Source organism: Abramis brama (assembly GCF_963993115.1).
Source record: "Abramis brama genome assembly, chromosome: 14".
NCBI lineage: Eukaryota > Metazoa > Chordata > Actinopteri > Cypriniformes > Leuciscidae > Abramis > Abramis brama.
The window spans coordinates 17,952,022-17,974,543 of record NC_139976.1 but is presented as its reverse complement, the minus strand read 5'-3'; the positions used below and the strand labels follow the sequence as shown (position 1 = coordinate 17,974,543).

General features: G+C 35.7%; 3 protein-coding genes and 1 long non-coding RNA gene across 5 annotated transcripts; 1 reads left to right on the top strand and 3 right to left on the bottom strand.

Annotated features, from left to right (window-relative positions):
- Nucleotides 1-2,219: 2,219 nt before the first annotated feature.
- On the bottom strand, nucleotides 2,220-7,188 carry pdap1a (pdgfa associated protein 1a). The gene is made up of 6 exons (XM_084134888.1): nucleotides 6,966-7,188; nucleotides 6,505-6,587; nucleotides 6,327-6,392; nucleotides 4,407-4,531; nucleotides 4,175-4,326; nucleotides 2,220-3,395 (listed from the first exon to the last, which is right to left on the bottom strand). The coding sequence occupies exons 1-6, from the start codon at nucleotides 6,976-6,978 to the stop codon at nucleotides 3,361-3,363; spliced, it is 474 nt and encodes a 157-aa protein (XP_083991014.1). The 5' UTR covers nucleotides 6,979-7,188; the 3' UTR covers nucleotides 2,220-3,360.
- A 667-nt stretch (nucleotides 7,189-7,855) lies between these two features.
- slc16a8 (solute carrier family 16 member 8) lies at nucleotides 7,856-13,997 on the bottom strand. 2 transcript variants are annotated; one of them, XM_084134842.1, is made up of 5 exons: nucleotides 13,738-13,997; nucleotides 10,251-10,479; nucleotides 9,997-10,140; nucleotides 8,365-9,189; nucleotides 7,856-8,253 (listed from the first exon to the last, which is right to left on the bottom strand). In XM_084134842.1, the coding sequence occupies exons 2-5, from the start codon at nucleotides 10,465-10,467 to the stop codon at nucleotides 8,078-8,080; spliced, it is 1,362 nt and encodes a 453-aa protein (XP_083990968.1). In that variant the 5' UTR covers nucleotides 10,468-10,479; nucleotides 13,738-13,997; the 3' UTR covers nucleotides 7,856-8,077. The 2 variants fall into 2 exon arrangements, with proteins under 2 accessions (XP_083990968.1, XP_083990969.1); XM_084134843.1 differs by lacking the exon at nucleotides 13,738-13,997 and having other exon boundaries at nucleotides 10,251-10,717.
- A 1,502-nt stretch (nucleotides 13,998-15,499) lies between these two features.
- On the top strand, nucleotides 15,500-18,256 carry LOC311096472. Its single transcript, XR_014609044.1, has 5 exons — nucleotides 15,500-15,643; nucleotides 15,754-15,815; nucleotides 16,370-16,423; nucleotides 17,393-17,488; nucleotides 17,652-18,256. It is a non-coding gene; the product is annotated as an uncharacterized lncRNA (long non-coding RNA).
- Nucleotides 18,257-20,384: 2,128 nt separating this feature from the next.
- cby1 (chibby 1, beta catenin antagonist) lies at nucleotides 20,385-22,190 on the bottom strand. Its single transcript, XM_084134841.1, has 5 exons — nucleotides 22,065-22,190; nucleotides 21,702-21,798; nucleotides 21,514-21,619; nucleotides 21,309-21,421; nucleotides 20,385-21,166 (listed from the first exon to the last, which is right to left on the bottom strand). The coding sequence occupies exons 2-5, from the start codon at nucleotides 21,777-21,779 to the stop codon at nucleotides 21,095-21,097; spliced, it is 369 nt and encodes a 122-aa protein (XP_083990967.1). The 5' UTR covers nucleotides 21,780-21,798; nucleotides 22,065-22,190; the 3' UTR covers nucleotides 20,385-21,094.
- Between the last annotated feature and the right edge of the window lie 332 nt (nucleotides 22,191-22,522).

The following is a 22,522-nucleotide window of genomic DNA, read 5'->3' as shown; positions in this document are numbered from 1 at the left end:
TCCATCGGACTAACGGTTCGAGAGATATGCGAATAACAGACATACAGATACACTGACTGACAGACAGACGTTTCTGTAATTTATAGATAGATGATGGATTTTTTGCCTTAGGATTTTTAGTATTGTCCAGCTGGCAGTGCCAGGAGTGAGGTGGGGTATAGGGGCTTTAGAAAGAAAACATCAATTATTCTTATTATCCTTATAAATTGTCCTTAGGCAATCAAGTGTCCATCACATTACAACCATTACAAATGCGCTGTTTGTGTGTGCAAACAGCAGGATGTGAAAAAAATGAAAGGGGAAATTTTTTTTATATTATAAAAGGCGTGTCATCACAAATAATTACCTTGGGAGGGAAACAAAGCGGTTAAGACAATGAACTGAAACCAGTGGAATGTCCCAAGTAAATGTGAGGGGGGAGACGGAGCCTCCTACAGGGGGCGCTCTGCAACACAGATAAATACAGTATTTACTACAAATATCACTTTTGCTGTCAAAGAATAAATGAATAAAAATACAACAATAACTTAATTAGGGCAAACTGTGGTTACCCTAATCATTTTTTGCAGGCCTACTCAAGCTACATTGGAAGTTTTTTCTCTCTCGGAATCAGTCTGTCAAGGTGCTGTCAATCACAGTGGTAATTCAAAGTTCTTTACAGAATAAAAAAATAGCAATCACAAAAAGTTTCATAAGAAATAAAACAAAGGAACAAATTAGATTCTACTTGGATCCTTAAGTGGAAAAGGGCCTCGAGACCAGACGGAGCAGGTGACCAGGGCAAGGTAGGGCAAGTGAACAGGGCAGCGCAGAGCAGGTGGCCAGGGCAGGTGACCAGGGTAGGGCAGGCGGAGCAGGTGACCACCACCACAACGGAGCTGATGGAACTGAAGGCCACCACATGGAGCTGGCAGAGCAGGATCCCACCAAGGTGATGCAGAAAAGGGAGCTGAAAACCACCAAGTTGGGGCATAAGAGGGAGCTGAAGACCACCAAGTTGGGGCAGATGGAGCTGACGACCACCACGGTGTCGTTACAGAGCCGTCAGGGAGCACAAGACGTTCTTAAAGGGATAGTTCACCCAAAAATGAAAATGCTGTCATCATTTACTCTTCCTCAAGTTGTTCCAAACCTGTATGACTTTCTTTCTTCTGCTGAACACAAAAGAAGATATTTTAAAGAAGGCTGGTAATTAAACAGTTGCTGGACCCCATTGACTTCCATAGTATTTTTTTTTCCTACTATGGAAGTCAATGGGGTCCATCAGTCGTTTGGTTACCGACTTTCTTCAAAATATCTTCTTTTGTGTTCAGCAGAAGAAAGAAAGTCATACAGGTTTGGAACAACTAGAGGAAGAGTAAATGATGACAGCATTTTCATTTTTGGGTGAACTATCCCTTTAATTGGCCACCGTGGCCGTATCAGAGCCCGCCCGCACACCCACTTTGTGGGTCCTGGTGCCGACCATGTAGCCTACGTCTTGCAGGACAAAACACGTCTTGTTTTGAATTTACCTGTTATTAACTGGCCTGATAGATACTTCGGATCTGAGAGCTCTGTTTGGTTTGTATTCCACCAACATGAGAACTTTAAAATGAATTCTGAATAATAGTAATAATTCTGAATATTAATTCATAACAATGTAATAAACTAAGATCTGGTGTGACGTGTTCAGTTATTTAAATAAATAACTTGGATTGACAGATCGATCTCTTGAAATTTGTGACAATCCTATCGATTCACTTTAGAATGATAAATCATTGCTCTATTATACACAGCATTGAAAATTAGAAAAAGTCTTTTTGACCACAAACGCGGTCCATCCACATCAGTGTTGAATAAAGCAATGGCAACACATGCTGTTTGCCTTCAAGATATGAGGTCATTTACGCTACTTCGCAATAACCGCATTTTATTGATAATCGCTAAATACAAAGAAATGCTTAAATAAAATAATTTCTTGCAGATCTCATAATTTTCAATCATTTTTATCCCCCTTTTGATTTTTCACCTGTTACTCGTTTCCCTTCTACAGCTATCGTTTTGTATCTGTCAATCTATGGACCGGAAAAAAAGTCAGCAAGCTTTCTAAAATGTCTAGCTTCATCAATACTAGGTGGTCAAAGGTGGTTTGAATAAAGCAACCAAAAATGTACTTTTAGCTTTCATCATTTTCTTTTTTTATTATTTCTGCTCAAAATATCACAAGGAGAAAACACTTCATTTATTTACCAATTCATTTATTTGTATACAACAAAATTTCAAATAAGGAATTCCACTAATTTCAAATCAATACCCCAAGTAAATACATATTTCGGTACTGATGAATGCATTACAAATGTTAAAACACTGTAAATAATTGTGTTTAAGAGCTGAAAAAAAAGAAGAAAAAAAAAAAAAAGTTGCACCATCAGCATTATCTAGGTAATATTGCTTTCCTTAAACAGTTAAGGCAAGTCAGGTCCCAGCAGCGGGCTAAAGCATAAAACTCAAAATATTATGAGGACACACCAGTGGGTCTGGTAGTGACAAAAACAAGGGTCCCACTTCAAGAGAAATGCAAAACCCTGAGTAAAGGGGTATTATAGAAGTTGATGTGCTGAGGTGTTGCGGAGACATGAATCAGCTCAGTCAGCAGTGCTGAAGCAGTTACATTAATACTGTCCTGTTGATAGTGACACCTTGTTCCAAGACTACATTATTGTGTTTAAGTATTTAAAAACATTAACATTTTAAATAAGAATTTAGCTGCAGCATTATGTCCAAGCATGTCCTGATTACACCAAGTAACAACCAAATATACCCACCTATTAACCTTTAAATGACTAGAGCTGCATTGTTTGGAACTTAAACAGAATGAGGCCACAAAGCTGGACAAAATTAAAGACAGTAAAAGGGTTGATGTCGTTCGATGCATAAAAAGACTAAATGTCTAATTAGTGTTTGACTGTTCCACACTACAGCATGCTTCTCCCCCATCAGAAAGCAACAGCTCACGCAAGCACACCTGCATCCCTACCTCACTCTGCCATAACATCCCAATCTAACGCAATGGTGATAACATCATAGAAATAGAAATTGAGCGTAAACTCCAGCAGCTTTAGAGTCTGAGCACAGTGAAAATGTCAGGGGAGGGATAAAGTGAGTGAAGTTTGGTGGTTTTGAAAATTAATAACCCAACAAACTCCAACACCATTTACCACCTCCCTTTTGACTTCCTATAACTGTCCAAATGCCCCTCCAACCTTGAATGGGTGGAAGGATGACAAGTATGGATTACCCCTGAGCTGTTTCCTCTAAACAACTAGTCCCCTTCCCTCCCTCCCCAGAAAAGCCCTGTCCTGTGTGATGATGCTTGGGCTAGCGTTTCGACTTAGCCTCTTCTGCTTCTTTTTCTGAAAAAGAATAGAGACAGATTTATCTTTTACAAGCAGACAAGACCATTGTCAATACTAGTTACCAAAGGGATAGTTCACTCAAAAATGAAATATAAAAGGGATTTAATTTCACCCCATGGACCTCAACAAGTCTGATTTTTGTAGTAAAACGTTTCAGTTCCCATTTTTTGTCTATTCAATGGAAATCAATGGGAACCAAAATTATTTGCCTACCAACATTCTTTGAAATTATCTTTTATGTTCTACAGAAGAAAGAAACGCAAACAAGTTTGAAACAACATGAGGGTGAGACAGAATGACAATTTTCATTTTTTTGGACGGACCATCCCTTTAACCAGTCCATCAGTACTATCCCAAGCAGAAATGTCCAAACTTTCTACTATGAAGAGCCAACAATCAAACTTGAATGAGGGGCATGGGCTGAAAGTAAATACTGCATTATACCCAACTATATTATATTAAAATGTAATAAATATTTTTTTTTTTTATAAATGTATTTATATAATTTATTATAAATGGCAATTTATTTATATAGTCTATATTTCAATAATGAAGCACAAAAAGTTATAACACAGAAATTATAAAAAGATATGCTTCAATGGTATGTTTTTTTTGATACGGCATGGCAGGTGATATCAAAGGTCATGACGGGCCTGGTTTCAGCCTCTCTCAACATGCACACACAACTAAACAGGAAGCAATATAAATAATTTTGTCCGTTTTATAGGTTGTCATTCATTGATCTTGCATCAGAAGACGTAATGCTATCAGCTCACCTTTCCTTAGATCTTCTCGCTTTTTTGCTGCATCCTCCCTCTGTTTTTTGATAATAGCCAGCCTGGCAAGGTCTGCCCTAGCCTGGTCCGTCTTCCCCTCTAGATGCAGCTTCATGTATCTCTCCTTAGCCTTCTGCTTCTCAATCTCCTCCCTACACAGGGAAACACAATGCATGTAACGCAACAACCATTTATTTGACTGAGGATCTCAAGTTTACGCTATCCCACATACCTTTCTCGACGCGAGAGCTCTTTAGGTGCATTGACATCTACTTCCACAACCTTCTTGCTTTTCTGGGAGATCCTGTTCGGGTTTTCGATTTCTATTATTCCTTCTACACCTTTCCTTTTAGGTTCCTTAGAGAAGAAATCAAATCATTAGTAAAAATCATTTTAATTAGAAACTTTATAAATCAGAAACACCCTCTGCAGCTCCACCAAATTTAAAACAGAACAAATAAACATAACGATGTGTTAAAGGGAAAGTTCACTCAAAGATGAAAAATGTCATAATCCTCATGTTGTTCAGAACCCATTAGACTTTTGGTCATCTTCAGAAAAAAGATTTTTAATATTCTCATTATTTTTCTGTCCACTGACAGCCCAAGCAAAAGCATTAAAAAGTACAAAAAGAAATTATGTAATTAAGCCATTTGAAATGAGCAGTTTAATTCAAGACTTCTGAAGAAACGCAATCACTATATATGATGAACAGATTTATTTTACGCTTTAATCCACCCATAAAATCAACGCACATATATAGAGCACGTCAAATTAGTGTTGCCATGATACTGAAATTTCCAACTTCGATACAATACCTTGAAAAATATCAATATTCTATAAACTTTTTTAATTCCATGGGGAAAACTTCCATATATACTGCCATACAGATAATTTATGATCTCCTCATAATTTTTTGATAATTTTGCTGTAATAGCTTATTTGAATAGTTGAACTACATTTAAAAAAACAAAAAATGTAATGAGTCAGTAATGAAATAAGAACAAATTGCAAACGATAGCACAAATAAATACAATAGAATAAAGAGACAAATGAAATAAACATGGCTTCAAGTTTTTCAGGCGGGTCTAACAGTATATTTAGGTAAGAAATACTACAGAATTTAAAGTAATTAAAATGCAAAATAACACTGGAATAGATTAATGCTTACAATTTAAGTTACAAAGGTTATTCAGTCAAGAGCAGTCTTTTGTTCTTAAATTAACATGACAGACAACAGGTTTATTAGGCTGCTGTCAATGTTATGATCCAATATAGAATATCGCTATACGTACCGTGGGTTGTGTATCGTGGTTTTTCGCTTTGGTTTGAATATTGTTAAACCCCTAATCGATACATATCGAAATATCAATATTTTTGACAACATTTTGGTACACTGAATCTTAAAGGGATACTTCACCGATTAGCATTAAGCTTTGTATCAGTAGAAACCCGATAGTATTTTCGAATGACCGTGCTTCCCTCCCTCATGTCCCCCTGAGACGAGAGATTTCTGTATTGTGTGTCTGGGAAAAAACCTGAGATGACGCAAAAATCGTCTTTTCAGTTTCGAGTCAACTAGTAGCCTAGTTGTATCATTTCTTCCGATACTGCCCTCTGTAACTGGTAGGCGTGGCTTGGGAGTGGCCTTGTAGGGCAGCGAAGCAAGTGCATTCTGGGAGTTGTTGTCTTTCATCCACATGAGCCAAAAATACATTTTATGGCTTTTCTCAGTCTAGAAGGCACCAACTTCTAAAATAATTTCACATTTCTACTATATAAATGACCCAATTTAAATACACATTCATCTTTCCAGCGGTGAAATATCCCTTTAAATGTCTTTGCGTGACTATACCTCAGAATAAACCTCTTTGGTTCTTGTGCTTCAGGCCAACATGTTTGAGCTTGTGTTTACTATATGTGATGTGCTTTGGTCAATATTTATAGGTGAATAAAAACCTAAATTAAATCAGTTTATCTTATAAAGCAAACGAGTCTCTTCCGGAAACTTGGACTAAACAACTCGTTTCATATGGAATGGCTTACAATGCACTTGTATCTCAAATGGGTTTGGAACTAGGGTGAGTAAATGACAGGATTTTCATTTTTGGGACAACTATCACTTTAAATGAATTTAATTAAAACCTCATACTTCATCGTCACTGCTGCTTTCCTCTTCAGATTCTGAACTTTCACGTTCAGCCCCTTCTTTCGCCTCCTACACACAAAACAATCACAGTTTCCATTTAACAAACTGATGCAGAGTAAACGTGAACTTCAGGAGTGTGGAAACTAAAGGAAAGTGACAGAAGATGAACTTATACACTCACCAGTTCCCTCTGAGCTTTCATCTGCCGATCAATCTCCTCAGGGTTGCTGAACTGCTTCCCACGGCCCTTATGGCTCTTTCTGCCTATGGTGGTGGGCAAGGTAAATAAGAAACTAAAGTAAAACCAATAAGAGGCTATTATACTTTATGTAGATATTTAATGGCATAATTAGGCGAAGCATGAACAAGAGTCGTCAGTGAAACTGTCGACTTATCGGACAATCACATGTTACCGCACTGGTCCAATATGGCCTGAGTTTACACTAGCGTCCATGCTTCGGTGGGAAACGTGATTTGCCCATTATAGAGAAGCTGTAGCCGCTAACGGTATCCTCAGAGGCCTTATATTCACCGTCAATTCCATATTTCCCTTTCATAAGTTTTCTTTTGTTGTTGTTGAATACTGGCTCTGGCGGTGTTGGAAAAGGTAAAACAGCGATCAGGCAAGCGCACGACACTCACCTCCTCTCGGCATCGTGGACTCACTCTGTGACGATGAAAACCCTCAAAGGAAAAATACTATTTCTGGTCCTAATATTATATGTGCCCGTTAGAATTGAATAGCTTTAATATGTTCTATCAACTTCTACAAAATGGCTATTTTAAAGTTAAATATGACGCAACCTCGTCGACTCAAATTAGTACCGCTGAAAGCAGTGTTCTGCCGCTTCCTGTGAGTGACGTCAAGAGGCTTTACTGTTGATGATTGAATGCTGGGTTGGCCAATCAAAATTCAAAATGATTTTTACGACAGAGGCAGTTAGCCAATGCGATGTCATGTAATCTTCGTATCATTCTATGCAGTGATCTTTGTATTATTTTTACATAGAAAATTAAAAATATTTTTTTGTATATCTTGTAACTTTTTTTTAGATTTTCATTTTAGTTTAAGTTTTAGTCATGTGCTTATTTATTTTACGTTTTAGTCCTACGTTGTAAATAGGATTTCAACTTTAATCTATTTATTTCAGTTAGTGGCCAAGGCAACATTTCTAATTTTCGTTTTAACTTTTTTAAGTTTATGTTTTTATTTTATAGTAAGCCTATAAATTATTCCAGCTGTATTTCAATTAAGAAAACGTTTTTTAATAGTTTTAGTTAACAATAACAACATTGATTCTTTGTAGATTAAATTATGATTTATAAAATGTATTACATGAATGTTAGGTATAGCATATATAGCACATGTCGTTCAGAACCCATTAAACTTTTATTCATCTTCAGAAAACAATATACTATTAGTTAACAATAACAACACTGTTTCTATGAAAATTCAACTGTAATTTATAAAATATATACATCAATGTATAGCACATAAAACCAACATGAATATAAAATAGCATTTCTAAGAATGTGGCACAAGATTTCTCCTTTTTATTATCTTCTCATTGACCCACAAAATGGTTTTGCTGATTGTGGAATTATTTTGTGTAATTTATACATAAGTTAGTACATACTGAGTTAGTAATTAGGAAAACCTGAGCACACTCACAACAAGACACTAATTTTAATAACACACGACTAAATAAAATGAATTGAACATGAACGTCCCTCTCTTCAGCTCTCTCCACTGTTTATCTTTTAGGACTGATTGCCACATCAGCAAGATGATTCTGCTGTGAGTCTTTGTGTTTCTTTTGGTTAATAAAACAGAATGATGCAAAGGCAAGAAATATTCCAGCGGTGATCAGCTCTCCTCCAGCCATGTAAAAAATTAGTTCATAGTTGCCATATTTGTCCACCAAATAACCTGTGGAGAGAAATACATGTAAAAATATTTATTAAATTTACAAATGGATCATAAAAACTACCATTTCATAGGCGATGATTCAGTTTAATGCATGTCTTCATCTTAACTCACCAGCAGAGGGTGGTCCGATCAGCACAGCCACTGCCTCAAAGAGGAGCACTAGGCCAAGTGCACTGGAAAAACCGCTTGTTCCCACAATACCCATCAGAACTTCAAATTGTAGAGCACCCACCATGCCATAAGACAGCCCAAAGAACACGCAAAAGATAACTAGACCCTTATAGTCTGTGCTTGTAGCTGAAAAAACATCTGTTAGGCCATTGAAGAGCAAGGCCAGGCTGAAGAAATAAGACATCTTGGGTCGAATCCAATTTAAACCAGCCAATATGCCACATGTGGGACGAGCAAAGATGTCAATAAATCCTATAATAGACAACAAAAAAGCAGCATCCTCCGCAGGCACTCCTTGGTCCTTAGCGTAGTTGACTAAGAGAATAGTTGGAACAAACAGGCCAAGGACAACTATAAATTTTGCAATGATATAAATAATAAGCCCTCTGTTCCTAAGTACACTGAAGTCCAAAAGCTTCTTTTTAGTGGGCGTTTTATCATTATTGTTTTCACAAATGGTATTCTCTTGTCCAGCCTCAGGAGGCAGCATTTCCTTGAGCTCTTGGGATATCGCTTTCCTTTCTTTACGTTTCAGGGGTCTCATTACAGCTGCACAGGTGCAACAGTTGAGCAGAAGACCACCGGTAATGAGAAAGCCTCCTCTCCATCCATAGCGGTTGAGCAGCATTTGTCCTAATGGAGAAAGAACTGACAGAAATACAGGACTTCCAGCTGCCGCCAGTCCATTGGCAAGTGGTCTGCGTTTGTCAAAATAAGACCCCAGCATTATCAGTGATGGTTGGAAGTTCAAAGCCAGTCCAAGACCTTTAAAGAGAGAAAGACATTATTCGTTCAAAAATGGATGCAACTACACTGACATTAACAACTTCCATACACGTTTTTATAATAGTATTTTCGTTAATAAAACAAAGTTTTGTCTTGTGTTTAGCAATATCAATTATAGGATTTTGCTTTGACTTCATTTGGAACTATTTTTGTTGGCAAAAAAAAAATGTAGTAACAGGTAATATGTCCTTAAATATGTCTCTAATATTAACACTGAAAAAAATTATTCATTGAATTTAATAAAAAAATGTATGGTAAGTGGTTGCACACAATTGATTTAAGCTACATTTAAACAAATGCATTAAGTTGAACTAAAACTGAATAAGTTCAACTAAAGCTAAAATCAATTGTGTGCAACCACTTACCATAATTGTTTTTATTAAATTCAATGAATAATTTTTTTCAGTGTGCAATAAATTCCATACCCACAGAAGAAAGAAAGTCATTGGAATGAGGGTGAGTAGGTGAGCAAATAATGACAGAATTTATATTTTTGGGTGAAATATCCCTTTAAGCAATATTGCCTGTGCTGATATTCATGACAAAAAAAGAAGAAAAAAAACACACAGAATCAACCACTGAGCAATACACAGATGATGTTTTGGTTCTGAATTAATCAATTTATATGAACGAATAGGTTGAATGAACGATTTAATAACTCACTCATAAAGTCACATATGGCGTATATTTAAAATGTTGAAAGAGTCACTGAAAACTCCCCACATACCAGAATTAACTGTCTTTAGAATTATAAGATATTGATGATCACAAATATCTATTAGTTACCTGTGATGACACCTGCAGTGAGGTAAAGCTGTATGATGTCAGTAGTGAAAGATGCGCTTATCATCCCTCCTGAAGCCAGTAATCCTCCAACCAACATGACTGGCCGGCATCCAAATTTATTAACCAAAATGCTACAGACTGGACCTGGATAAAATGAAAATAAATATATTGACCATTAAGAAGGAAAAAAGAGACTTTGATAAAAATCTTAAAGGGTTTATAAATCTGACAACTTTCAATTTAGATGATCTTACCTGAACCATAGAGCATTGCTAATATTATAGAAGAAATCCAGGCAGTTTCACTGTATCCACAGTTAAACTCTTGCATAAGTTCTTTGAAATATACACTTATAGCTTTTGGGAAGGCATACGAGAAGCCAGTGATGACAAAACCTCCCAGCAGAACAATCCAGCCCCAGCCGCCATCTGGGGCACCTTCTGTCTTTCTCTCATCTACAGTAATTCCCATAGTGGCTCAGGCCTTCAAAAGAGAAGACAAAACTTTTTGGATATACTTATATTATCTGTAGAATCAAAACACTTTTTCAGAAGGAAGCTACACAGTCGACGCACTACTGAACATGTGCTGTTCACCTGCGCCACATTACACAGAGGAAGTATATGAGTTCAACACATTTCCCTTCACCCCCCAGGAAGTAGAGTCATAGGCCGACCTACTCATTAAGTGACTGACATACATTTACTAATTCTTATCAAGTATCTAAGTTTTTTCCCCCATTGATTTCTGTTACAATTGATTGAATCCTTACTGCTCTCAAATGCCAAGTCTCTGGTTACACCTCAAATTTTATTCTCTCTTGTATTTTACATACAGACCAAATATATAGGAAAGTAATATGAATATTTTAACAGGATGCATTATTTGTACATTAAGGAGGGAACACATTCAGGGTGTGTATATATTTGTTTCCTTTAATAATGTCTTTTTTTACACCACTTTTGTGCATTGACATTAGTGGCGTCATGCCCATTCAAAGTGAGGGGCACGTGCCCCCTCAGATTTTTCCTCCCTGATAATTTTTTTTGTCACAACTTTATTCCTATTATGCTCCATAATATACCAGAGCCTATAACAACTCAAATGTATTCTTCTGGATGTGTAATAAATCTGTCAGCTTCAGCCCTTTTTCCTAATATGGTGTCTGTGTATCAAATCTAGAGCGCTACGCTCGTATGTTGCTGTGTATGTTACTCACTCGTCTCGCACGTTGAGCTGGCAATGTTTTACAGATGGTCTTGAAGTGGTAAGTGGGCAAAGCAACAAATCAGCATTGAATTAGTTATCGGATGATATTAAAAGGTAGTGGGATTATTTGTGGTTGACTTGGAAATTTTAACTTGATCAAAAAGTTATGGATTTGATATTAGCTGCGAATTCAGAGCATTAACTTGTGTCAGTGTAACGTTATCGATAGCTAGCCTAGTCTAACCGTAAACTAGTTGGCTAACGTTACTGCCATACAAAGCCATAGTAACGTTATCTGATCGGTTTTGAAACATCTGTTCTGTTTTGTCTTGTGTCAAAGTCTCCAGCTGGTTCAATTGTTTTCAGTTTCATAGAAACGAGGGTGTTAAATTTGTTGTAGGCTAACTGCAAAATCCAACCTAAGGTTATCAAGGCATCGACTTTAACGTTTCAAAGCCGCGATGTACAGAAAATCACACAAAGATATAGAAGAAAATGTATAAAAACATTTTTGATCAATAAAACTAAGAAATAACATAAATAACTCCAGAAAGGCCACACTGCAGATTTGCATTTCACATGCAAATTAAATTAAATCGGCTAAATTACCTGTGCGAGCAGGCCAGCCTACAGCACAACATCGATGCACCGAAAAAATAAACAATTAATTTACTAAATTAAATTAGAACAGAATATACCTTTCTAATAAATAAAAATACAAAACGAAATAAATCAGAAGCAAGTCACACTAGCGGCGCCAGGATTTTGATTGTAGGTGGGCCTCCAGAAAACTGGATGGGCCAGTTAAAATAAGCCCAAAAAAAAAAGGGGGGGGTTCCCCTTCATCTTCGTTTCAGCGCTTTTCTGCGGCACTAGGACAGCGACTCATACCTGAATTTAATGCGTAATACAGGTTTAAAAAAAAAAAAAAAAAAACTTAAACAGGAATTTTTTGTTGGTTTTTTTAATAAAATTACAATTTAATTGAATGTATTGTTTAATAAAATTATAGGCCTATTATTTTTAGTTTATTAACAGCAGCAACAGCTGTAAAGATGAAGTTGTCGATCGTCATCTCCGTGAACGCGCCTATAGAGAGAAATGCACATCATGGATTGCATAATCAGAGAGTAGGCCTAGCCTTTTTCTTTTCGTTTTAAATTGTTAAAAAGACATTTCAAGCTTTAAAGTCCGCGTGAACCGGAAGTTGCAAACGACTTTTCTCCAGTGTTGTGACGTATTTCCCAGTGAAAAGGAATATTGAACAGAGGGTTTTACTCTAGCGCTCCTCCTCTCCATCTCTCGCTCATAACAGACTAACGGTTTAAGGGGAGCGTTTCCCAGCCCAAGTCCTCAAACCTACGTCATCAGGGAAGGTCCTCCAATGCAGAGGGGAAGGGCATTTTCAGATTTTGATTAAAGATTACGAAGCCAAACAATTTTTTTGTGTGGATTGACTTGCATGGATGAATTGTTCACCACAAAACGATCAATTTAGGCAAACAAAGTAAATATGGTCAATTTTGATTTCATGTGGACTTTAAGATATATTTCATGTCTGTGAGGCATATGCTGAGTTTCGTTAAGTTAGGATTAGATGCGCTCCTGTTCACGAGCAATGCAAGTGACCGCGCGGGCGCCTCTATGATTATATTGTCTCCTATATTTATCCAGGCAATTGATTGATAAAAAAAATATTAAAATTAAGATACAATTTATACAAAACGAAATTCACTTAAAAAAGGGCTTTCTAACTTAATTAAGTGGTCAAAATCATGTCTGACCCGCTCCATGTCTCTCGATATTGCGTATATCTTACTCGTGCGGTTCACTTTTCATAATCAACTTAGATGAAAAAATAACATTATAATATTTTAACAAATAAGAAACTAAATGAGCTTGATGGCTACAACACATATAGGCCTACAGACTCTCTATTTGTACAAATTGCTGCACATTAATTTTATTCTGAATTTTGCACACAAGACATTTGTTTGTGCATGCATAGTAAAACATATCTGCAACATTTATCAAGTTCACTGATAATTATGCGTGCATTTATTATTATCTTAATGAATAATGTAACAAGGACGAATGAAGGCTAAACTGCGTTGTTTGTTTAGAATGGAATGGATCGCAAATAGATCCGAATGAAGGAATGTACAAAACCATAGAAAATGGGTGGGCCCGGACCTAAAATGCCCACCCGGGCCCAATGGTAGCGTCGCGGCTGAGTCACAGGATGAGGAGCAAATGTGTGCAAAATGCCTAAAGTGCAGGGGAACATATATTCAAAACACAAGTCACAAATAGTTAGATTAGATAACCCTGACAGATTAATAAATAAAATAAAAATAAAGAAATTATTAAAATAACGATAGTAGCCAGAATTTTCAACTTTGTCTTTTTAACTGCAGAAACAACAATGCTAAACTGGAGAGGCAGTCTTTAGCTAAAAATGTTCACAGCATCCAAAAATCAAATTAGAACCGACTGAAAAGTTTTGAAATCACTTGTACCCGTATAGCCTACCTGATCGAGAGAACAATCCAGTCTTTCACTCTGTCTGTGTCCGTTGGAGTCTTTTCAAATTGTGCGCGCGGATAAAATACATTCTAACGTGAAACCCAGTCTATGCGTGAAACATGTTAACGTTGGCCGGCAGAAGTGCGATCATGGTTTTCCTGATGCTAAATCCAGCCTTGGAGAATATCCTTATCCCAGACATTGTTAAAGATTTAAAACCTTGCCGCCAAGACGCTCCTCTGTCGGTCACAGATTGAAAGTGAAACTTAAATCTGTCACGCGGACGCGGGGTGTTTGGATTTATTCACGCACGTTAAAAAATATTTATTAAAAGCTTCTTTCTTTGCACATTTTTATATAGGCCTACAGCATTATCATAATAGGCTGAATATTAATGTATTGACAGAAAACCGGTAGTTCTATGTGAAATCAGACATTGAGCGCCCTCATATAGCCAAAGTGGCATGATCCTCATTTCATAACACCTCTGCGAAGATTCGACCGTGAGATCGGTAGTCGAATCAGGCTCCTCCTATCGAAGCATCGAATATTCGGGGTCACCCCTAATATATATATATATATATATAGCCTATATATATATATATATATATATATATATATATATATATATATATATATATATATATAGCCTATATGACTAACACGTTAAAATGAGCAGAACACTGAATTCTATTTGGGAGCCTACCTACACTCTTAGAAGGAATGTGTAGAAAAATTACACAAATTATGTGTAACACTCTAATTTACACATTTTGTGTCAATATTAACTAAAACTGTGTATAAAAAAATAATCTATTTTACACATATCCATGTGTAGTTTAAAGTTTACACAACTTGGGTATTTACTCAAAGCATTTAACACAATATGAGTAGACTGATGTGCTTACACACTTTAATGTGTTATTTTTTATAACGCGACCGTTATTTAAATTAGCTAGTCGAACTGAACCAACCAATAGGCCTATGTCACACTTCCTGCTTCCGGAACGCGGAGTAGGGATTCAGAACTTCCGGTCAACAGTATTTCTCTATAAGGATTTAGATTATCAGTCATAATGTCTAAACCATCCGAGGTAGACTGACCACGAGCTATGAGGTTGTGAAACGAAGGTTTTTGCTCCTGTAGAAGCTATAAGTTCTTATAAAATCAACCTTGTTTTAAGAAAAACATGTTTTATCCGCGATCTTATGGAAAAAAAAGGTTCCTACAGCACCTATGTACCTTTAATGTAAGATCGTTCTTAGGTCACATACCAATTTAAAATCATAACATAAAAACTGCAATGGTAATGTTTTTACTGTCATGTGTAGTAGGCCTAAGTGTACAGTAAGTGTGTGTGTAAACATGCTTTAATGAAGTAGACTTCAAAAGCTTTTGAATTTGAGCTTACAGTTCTTTCATCAACCTGTCTTTTACATAAACTTACAAAATAGATTTAACTTAGTCCACTTTAACTTAGTCCTCAGATAGAGGAGGGTTGCTGCTAGCTCCGTTAAGGTATTTCTGTCCCTCCCAAACTGTATTGAAATGGTAGGCTACACTGTAAAAAAGCCAACTTACTGAAAGTTCTCCAAATAAACATAAAACAGTCAAATGAACTGAGATATTTTTATTGGAAGTGTGCATGCATCATACTAAGTTGATTCAACAAATTCGTTACTTAAATGATGAAAACGTACAATGTTTTGTTGTTCAAACTAAATCGTTTTAGTTTTCATTGAAGTCCGCGTTTTTTGTTAGCGCGTGCGCAGTTTGAACCCTGAACGCATGCGCAGTTTGAGACTCGGCGGTTAGGTCTCTGTCTGCAGCTGGTGAGATTGAGAAGCATAGTCGGGTGAGAAGTTGGTAGCGGAGTGCTGCCTTCAATTCAGCGTTTCTGAAGAATCACTGGTATGTATTAATCATTTTTATAATCGACTGCATGTTATTTGTCATATATGATGTATTGTGCTCTTCCCAAACTGATGGCCTGTTGTACTGCCGATTTCGCACACTTTTAGGTGCTTTTGCCAATGCTGATGTTATCCTGCCTATTCAATCCAGCGTTTCTAAAGAGTCACTGGTATGTATTAACGACACACTGACGGAAATATTGCTCTTTGTGTTGTTTACTGTATCGCTTGTTTATATAAGGGGTTTGTTACCGCCGGCGCTGTCTGGAAGACTACACTACCCATCAGTACCTAGAACTACAGCAAACTACGGCAGCTCAAATAGCTCAAAATACACAGCACGTTTAGTTTTTTTTTTTTCTCGTGGTGACTCTCCCTGCATTCCAAATGGCATAATGTTATGTATTTTAAAAATAATATTTTTTTTTATTGTTTATACAATTTTTATTTTAAATTAATTCATTAATTCATTAATGATTTAAGTAATAATTGATGTGCTATATTAGATATTTTTGAAGTAGAAATCCGTTTTGAAAGTTTAAAACACTGTTAATTACAATTACTAGGTTAGCTAGCTGAAAGAAATATTGTTAAAAAAAGGTACAAACTAAGACTTGACTTGGCCTTTAGGGACTTGAACATGTCTGGTATTTATCATTTTTATAATCAACTGAATGTTTTGTCATATCAAATGAGATGTTTGCTCATTATGTATTTACACTAGTTGAGGAGTCCAGAGAGAGATGGCCTGCCACCTGCACTTTTTCTAAAGGATGAGGTAAACCATTTAATAGCAACTGCCAATATTAATTATTATTTTAATTATTATTTCTAAAGATTATTATTAATTATTATTTCTTTAGAACGTTTTAGGAATACTTATAGTAGTGAAACTTTGTGGTGATTCCAATAGACTTGTTTTTTACAGATCTCCATGGAGTTTTTGTGTATCTGTAACATCGACCATGAGAATCTACTTTGAATGAACACATATAGAGAGGAAAATAGTCAGTAAATAACTTTATAATATCAGTTATCAATATCATAAACTTAATTATGACATCAGTCTGTTTTTCATTCAGTTGTCAATTGGGAAACAGTGGATGTTTTGTTGACATTTTTTTTTACATTTTTAATCTTTTTTAATGCCACTGTATGTAAAAGAGCAATCTGTACATTCTTTAAAAAAAATCTTTGTTATGGACCAAGTCATATGGATTTGGATGAGGAAGAGTAAAAGATGACAGAATTATCATTTTTGGGTGTGCTGTACCTTTAACTCCCAAAGCAGTAGAGATCCCTATGTAAATTATTAAAGTCCACATGAAATCAAAATTGACCATATTTACTTTGTTTGCCTAAATTGATCGTTTTGTGGTGAACAATTCATCCATGCAAGTCAATCCACACAAAAAAAATTTTTGGCTTTGTAATCTTTAATCAAAATCTGAAAATGCCCCTCCCCTCTGCATTGGAGGACTTTCCCTGATGACGTAGGTTTGAGGACTTGGGTTGGGAAACGCTTAACCACTCCCCTCAAACCGTTAGTCTGTTATGAGCGAGAGATGGAGAGGAGGAGCGCTAGAGTAAAACCCTGCCCTCTGTTCAATATTCCTTTTCACTGGGAAATACGTCACAACACTGGAGAAAAGTCGTTTGCAACTTCCGGTTCACGCGGACTTTAAGAGTTAAGGTCATAGTGCATCTGCAGATTTAAAAAATATATATATTTTTCCTTTCTTTTTAGGTGAGTGACATTACCACACGTCAGAAAACAACAGATCTTGAGGGATTGGCACTTTTCCAGCATTAAAACTCTACAAGTTTACTCAGGATGCGTCTGGTAAATTACCATTTTCATTTCTTGGTCATTTTTTAAACTATTTATGTTTTACATATATTTAGGTTATTTACACAACAACATCAATAATAATAATGTTGTTGTTGTTATTATTTTTAAATTTACACTTCAATTAATACCCCTATCTCATGAATTATTCTCCCAGGATACTGATCCTTTAGACCATGGCACCAAAGATGTAGAGATCGGAATCCTTACTGTGGCCGAAGATGCCGCTGTTACATCACTACCAACTCTGACCAACTAATACTGGAAGAGGCCATTATTCTTGAGGACATTACAGATCTACCAGCAGTATACGCTTGTTCGGACTCATGAATGCACTGAATATGGATTATCCAAAAAAACTGAAGTATACTTTCAAAGTAATTCAGAAGATTTTCATGGATCTTGGAGGTACCTTCTCTGCAAGACAAAGCCATTTTGCAAATGTCATGGGAAAATTTGTGTGACATTCCTCCACTGGACACTGGTTCTTTTATAGTCAATGACTAAAAAAACCCAAAAAACAATACTGCTCTGTCAATGTATTGATTAATGTTAAGTATTAATTGGTTTCAACCTTAGCTTTAAAGGGATAGTTCATCCAAAGATGAAAATTCTGTAATCATTTACTCACCCTCATGTTGTTCGAAACATGAATGAGTTTATTTCTTCTGCTGAACACAAAATATGATATTGTGAAGAATGTTACTACCAAATATTTGATAGTAGCCATTGACTGCCGCAGTATTTTAAGGCTACCGTCAACTGTTTAGTTACCAGAATTCTTCAGAATATCTTCTTTTTAATTTCAATTTCAATTTAAGGATAAATCAATGATGACTGACTTTTCATTTTTGGGTGACCTGAACCTTCAGGCTAATGTTCTTTAACATGCATTGGTAAGTACCATGCATTGAGTTAACAAATTCAAGACTTGCTACAATAATGTCATTGTTGTGCATCGGACACAAACTGTTTAAAAAAAAAATATTAAAAAGTTATCTGACTCGTGTTATGGTCTGTCTCTTATTTAATTAAACTATTTAAATAATATATAATAAATCAATATAGACCTATAAGATAATAGGCCCATTTGTGTTCAGCCAACTAAAAATACTTTGTTCTGTTATTCATTAGCTAAACATGACTATTTATGTTGAATCAACTTATGATTTTAACGTAATCTTTTGAGTTGCGTGGACTTCAGTCCCTGTTTGTGGAGTTTACTCAAAAAAGAGCTTGCGATAAGTTGCCTTATTTTTTTAAATTGACCCAACTTTTTTTTTTACAGTGTATGTTTAGCAGCCAGAATTTAAACATTTTCAGGGGGAGAAACCCCCTGACCCCTCCTAACATGATCCATATCACCCGTCAGAAAACAATTGCAACGTCTCAGATTGTGCCCCCCCAGAATTTTGGCTTGCATGACGCCCCTGGACATTATATAATCTGATTCAGAATGCCTGGATTTTGACATAAACAGACTCAATTTGGGAAAGACTTTTAAAATGCCTGTTTTAAATGTTTACATTACTGTTTTAAATTTGAATCTAGACATGAATGTCTATATACTATAATATGCTTTTTACTATAAAGGCCCGTTTACACCAAGGACGATAACTACAAAGATATAGTTCTATATCGTTCTCAATATTAAAGAATGGCAGAGTTTACATAACAGCTATAACGAGAACAGCACAGAGAAACGGATAGTCGGAATCACTTTCAGAACGATTTTATCCAGCTGATGAACGATAAATAACATTGATAAGCCAATCAGATTACATCCCGCTATAACGAGCTCGAGCATTTAAAGCGACCGAGAAGCATGCGTGCAGAATAAACAACGATATCGTCCGCTGGTGTGGACACTAATATCGTTACAATTATCGTTGTTGGTGTGAACGGGCCTTAACACTACAGTGTTTTACAGAATCTCTAAAATTAGAGAAATTAAATGTAGGCATGCAAAAGTTTTACAACTGGACAGTTTTGTGTAACCATACAGAATCTAAATGTAACAAATGTATAATTGTTTTTTTTCTGTTAGATATAAGCGGTAAGTTAATAACTAATGATCTTTGCAACGGAAGTGAATCAATCAAAACTAACTTTAGCTGGACTTTATTCTAGAGCTGCTGTAAAGCCAAAACAATCTGTTGCTTTAATTTCCTATTATCACTGTAAAACTGCTTTGAAGCAATCTGTATTGTTAAAGGCGCTATATAAATGACTTGACTTGATCTGAAACCACTACAATGAGTTGTCATTAGGGAAAGTGAAATCCAGATGCTCCTCAATTACCTGGAAGATTAAAAATCTTTATAGAGATGTATAAAATATCAGCTTGACAACAATTATTTGATTGTCTTTAAGCCACTCGAAACACAAGACAATGTCTTACCTGGCTTTTGATACGGCAGAAAATCTCTTCAAGTAGCTGTATACCTGGCCTTCTTAATAAACATAATGTTTATGATGTAAATACATAAGTTACTTCGTCTTATGTTATTGAGACTGCACTGTACATATGAATGAATTTAAAGGAAAATCTGTTAAATAAACCTTCTGGTGCACCTCCTTCTTTTTCTCAAACTTCAAACTATTAATCTGTAATACCCACAAAGTCTCTTATTTGTAGGAAATGAGGTGAAATTCCCGGACAGCACAAGTGGAATTACAGCACTCTTGAATACAACACAGAGTCAATACATCAATGTAAGTAGTTTAGTTCTGTAGTGAAAACTAAATGCGATACAATAGCAAGTGTTATTTTTTTGGTTTGGAAATATGGAGTTCACAGCAAAATTTTATATGAAATGTTTGTTTCGACGAGATCCACCTTAGAGAAGTCCAATTAAATAAAAGAAAAACTAGGAAATAATGCACTGTATGGAAATAATGCGGCAACATCTATTCATGTCAATTTATTAAACATGTAAAAAGAAAAGACAAGAAGAGAAAAGAAAAGAAAAAACAACCTTAGCCGTGCAATACGTGCCTCACACATTAGAAAATCCTCTTAAATCTGCATGTACATGTTAAAACCTTTACAGCTCTTGGCTAATCTTACTGTGGAACCAAAGAAAGATTGTGATTGTTTCCTGTGATATGAATACACATGCAGAAAGGTTTTGGGACTGTCATGTAAAAGCACTTACTGGAGCCACAGGAATGAAGGTTTGGAATAACTGGCTATAAGAATGACAAGTTATTGTATTCTAAACATAATGAGTGACCTTTTCCTGCTTTTTATGTAATCTGAAATAATCTAGTTGAATTCAACAGCATGTTTCTATGACAATGATAGTTTTCTTTAAAACGCCATATAGATTTTTAAGGGCAAAATGTAAAAAATGCACAAAGAAGATGCTTATATAAAGATAATATGAAATTACATTAACCTAAATATTTTTGTTCAGTCATATAATTGGCATTGGAACAGCAAATTTAAAAAAGGAAATGTACAAAGTGATAAATAATCAATTGTGTAAATGAAACTTATATTTAAACATGGTCTTAGAACAGTTCTTCTAATTTCATTGGAAATTCATTGTATACACACACTTAAAGAGAAGAGAAAATCCCCTTTATTTCCTTCCTTCATTTCTTTCTTCTACTCACATTTTCAAGTTCCTTCTGTATTAGATGTGTTTCTGCGGTTGATTCTGAAAGCTAAAGAAAATGTGTTAAATCAGTTTGTGCAAGAGAATTTTGCCAACACATAATTTATAGAATATCATTTTTATTATTTAGATTTAGCTTAATATTTTTCAAGCTGTGGTGGCTTTCAGCATTATAATCATTCAACACTCACCATATCCAGAAGAACCTCAATCTTTAGCCTGAGCAGATTATTCTCCTCCTCTAACTGTAGATTCCTCTTCTTCAGTCGCTGTACCTCTTTTCCTGATACATTACCTCCTGACTCTGTGGTTGACATAAAGACTTCATTACATTCTTTAAACAGGCTACTAACTGGCATTGAATTAAATCGGTCTGTTTATTGTAGGAAGCCATACCTGAGATCCACTGGCCATCTTCAAATTTAAAGTTCTGGCTGCCAAGATTCATCATCGGGTATCCATATTCCAGACCTAATTCAATCTCCCGCGTTGACCGATCCAGCTGACAAAAACATAAATGATTGGTTTGGTTTGGCCTCTAAATACATATTAGTTTATGTGAACCGACATAAACGTGTACTTACTGTATGTAGATTGGAAAGGGAAGCAGACTTCCGAGGAGGGGTTTTCTTGGGACTGAAAGTGTTGCCAAACAAGGGCATTTTGAAGTAAAAAGCCAACCTGCATCAACACAAAACATATTTCAGTAACGTTACATGTTATTTTTTAGCATTAATCGCTGTAGCCATCATACAGTGTCCAGATCAGGCTCTAATAACAGACATACAATAATGTCTTGATATCAAAATGACTCGTTATCTTCAAGAGACAATTTTGTCAGCAAAAAGTTAACAGGCAAGCAGCTAATTATAAATACATATTATTCAATACAGATCGAGCGCAACTGCTTTTGGAAAACATATGTATGTATAACGTAAAATGCATACACTGCTGCTTTTAGTTTCTCCTCACGATTGTTTCAACGATATTCCCAGAGATATTCCTTAAAGCCAAAGACATGTGTAAACAAAAGGCTAATTCCGGGGGAGCCTAGCAACGCCGGAAGCTCAATCTTACAAGTTAAAAGTACCTTTCAAAAAAAAAATCTACAACTTAATATGACATTTTAAAACATTTTAGGGATACATTTTCGAAAAGCGACAATGCATAATAATTTGACCACGTCTATGATTTAGTATATAATGAACATTCTTGAGAAGCCTTTCCAGTAAGCTATACTACTACTACTACTACTACTACTACTACTAATAATAATAATAAATATTCCTGTGCTATTATTCACTGGTACCTTGTAAATGCATATTTAGATGCATGTGGTGCAGTTGCATTGACCTTTATAAAAGTATTTCTTTATTTTGCTATGACATCTATATAAACAAACGAT

Bases quoted from the DNA above. Each gene is read 5' to 3' on its own strand.
- pdap1a (XM_084134888.1), bottom strand. The intron at 6,393-6,504 runs GTGAGTGTATAA...TTTTGTGTGTAG, and splicing joins TGAAAGCTCAGAGGGAACTG to GAGGCGAAAGAAGGGGCTGA. The intron at 3,396-4,174 runs GTGAGCTGATAG...ATTCTTTTTCAG, and splicing joins GCGAGAAGATCTAAGGAAAG to AAAAAGAAGCAGAAGAGGCT.
- slc16a8 (XM_084134842.1), bottom strand. From the start codon at position 10,467: ATGGGAATTACTGTAGATGAGAGAAAGACAGAAGGTGCCCCAGATGGC. The intron at 10,141-10,250 runs GTAAGATCATCT...CATTTTATCCAG, and splicing joins AGCAATGCTCTATGGTTCAG to GTCCAGTCTGTAGCATTTTG. The intron at 9,190-9,996 runs GTAACTAATAGA...CTCTCTTTAAAG, and splicing joins CACTGCAGGTGTCATCACAG to GTCTTGGACTGGCTTTGAAC.
- cby1 (XM_084134841.1), bottom strand. From the start codon at position 21,779: ATGCCCTTGTTTGGCAACACTTTCAGTCCCAAGAAAACCCCTCCTCGG. The intron at 21,620-21,701 runs GTAAGTACACGT...TGTTTTTGTCAG, and splicing joins CCCTTTCCAATCTACATACA to CTGGATCGGTCAACGCGGGA. The intron at 21,422-21,513 runs GTATGGCTTCCT...TGTCAACCACAG, and splicing joins AGATGGCCAGTGGATCTCAG to AGTCAGGAGGTAATGTATCA.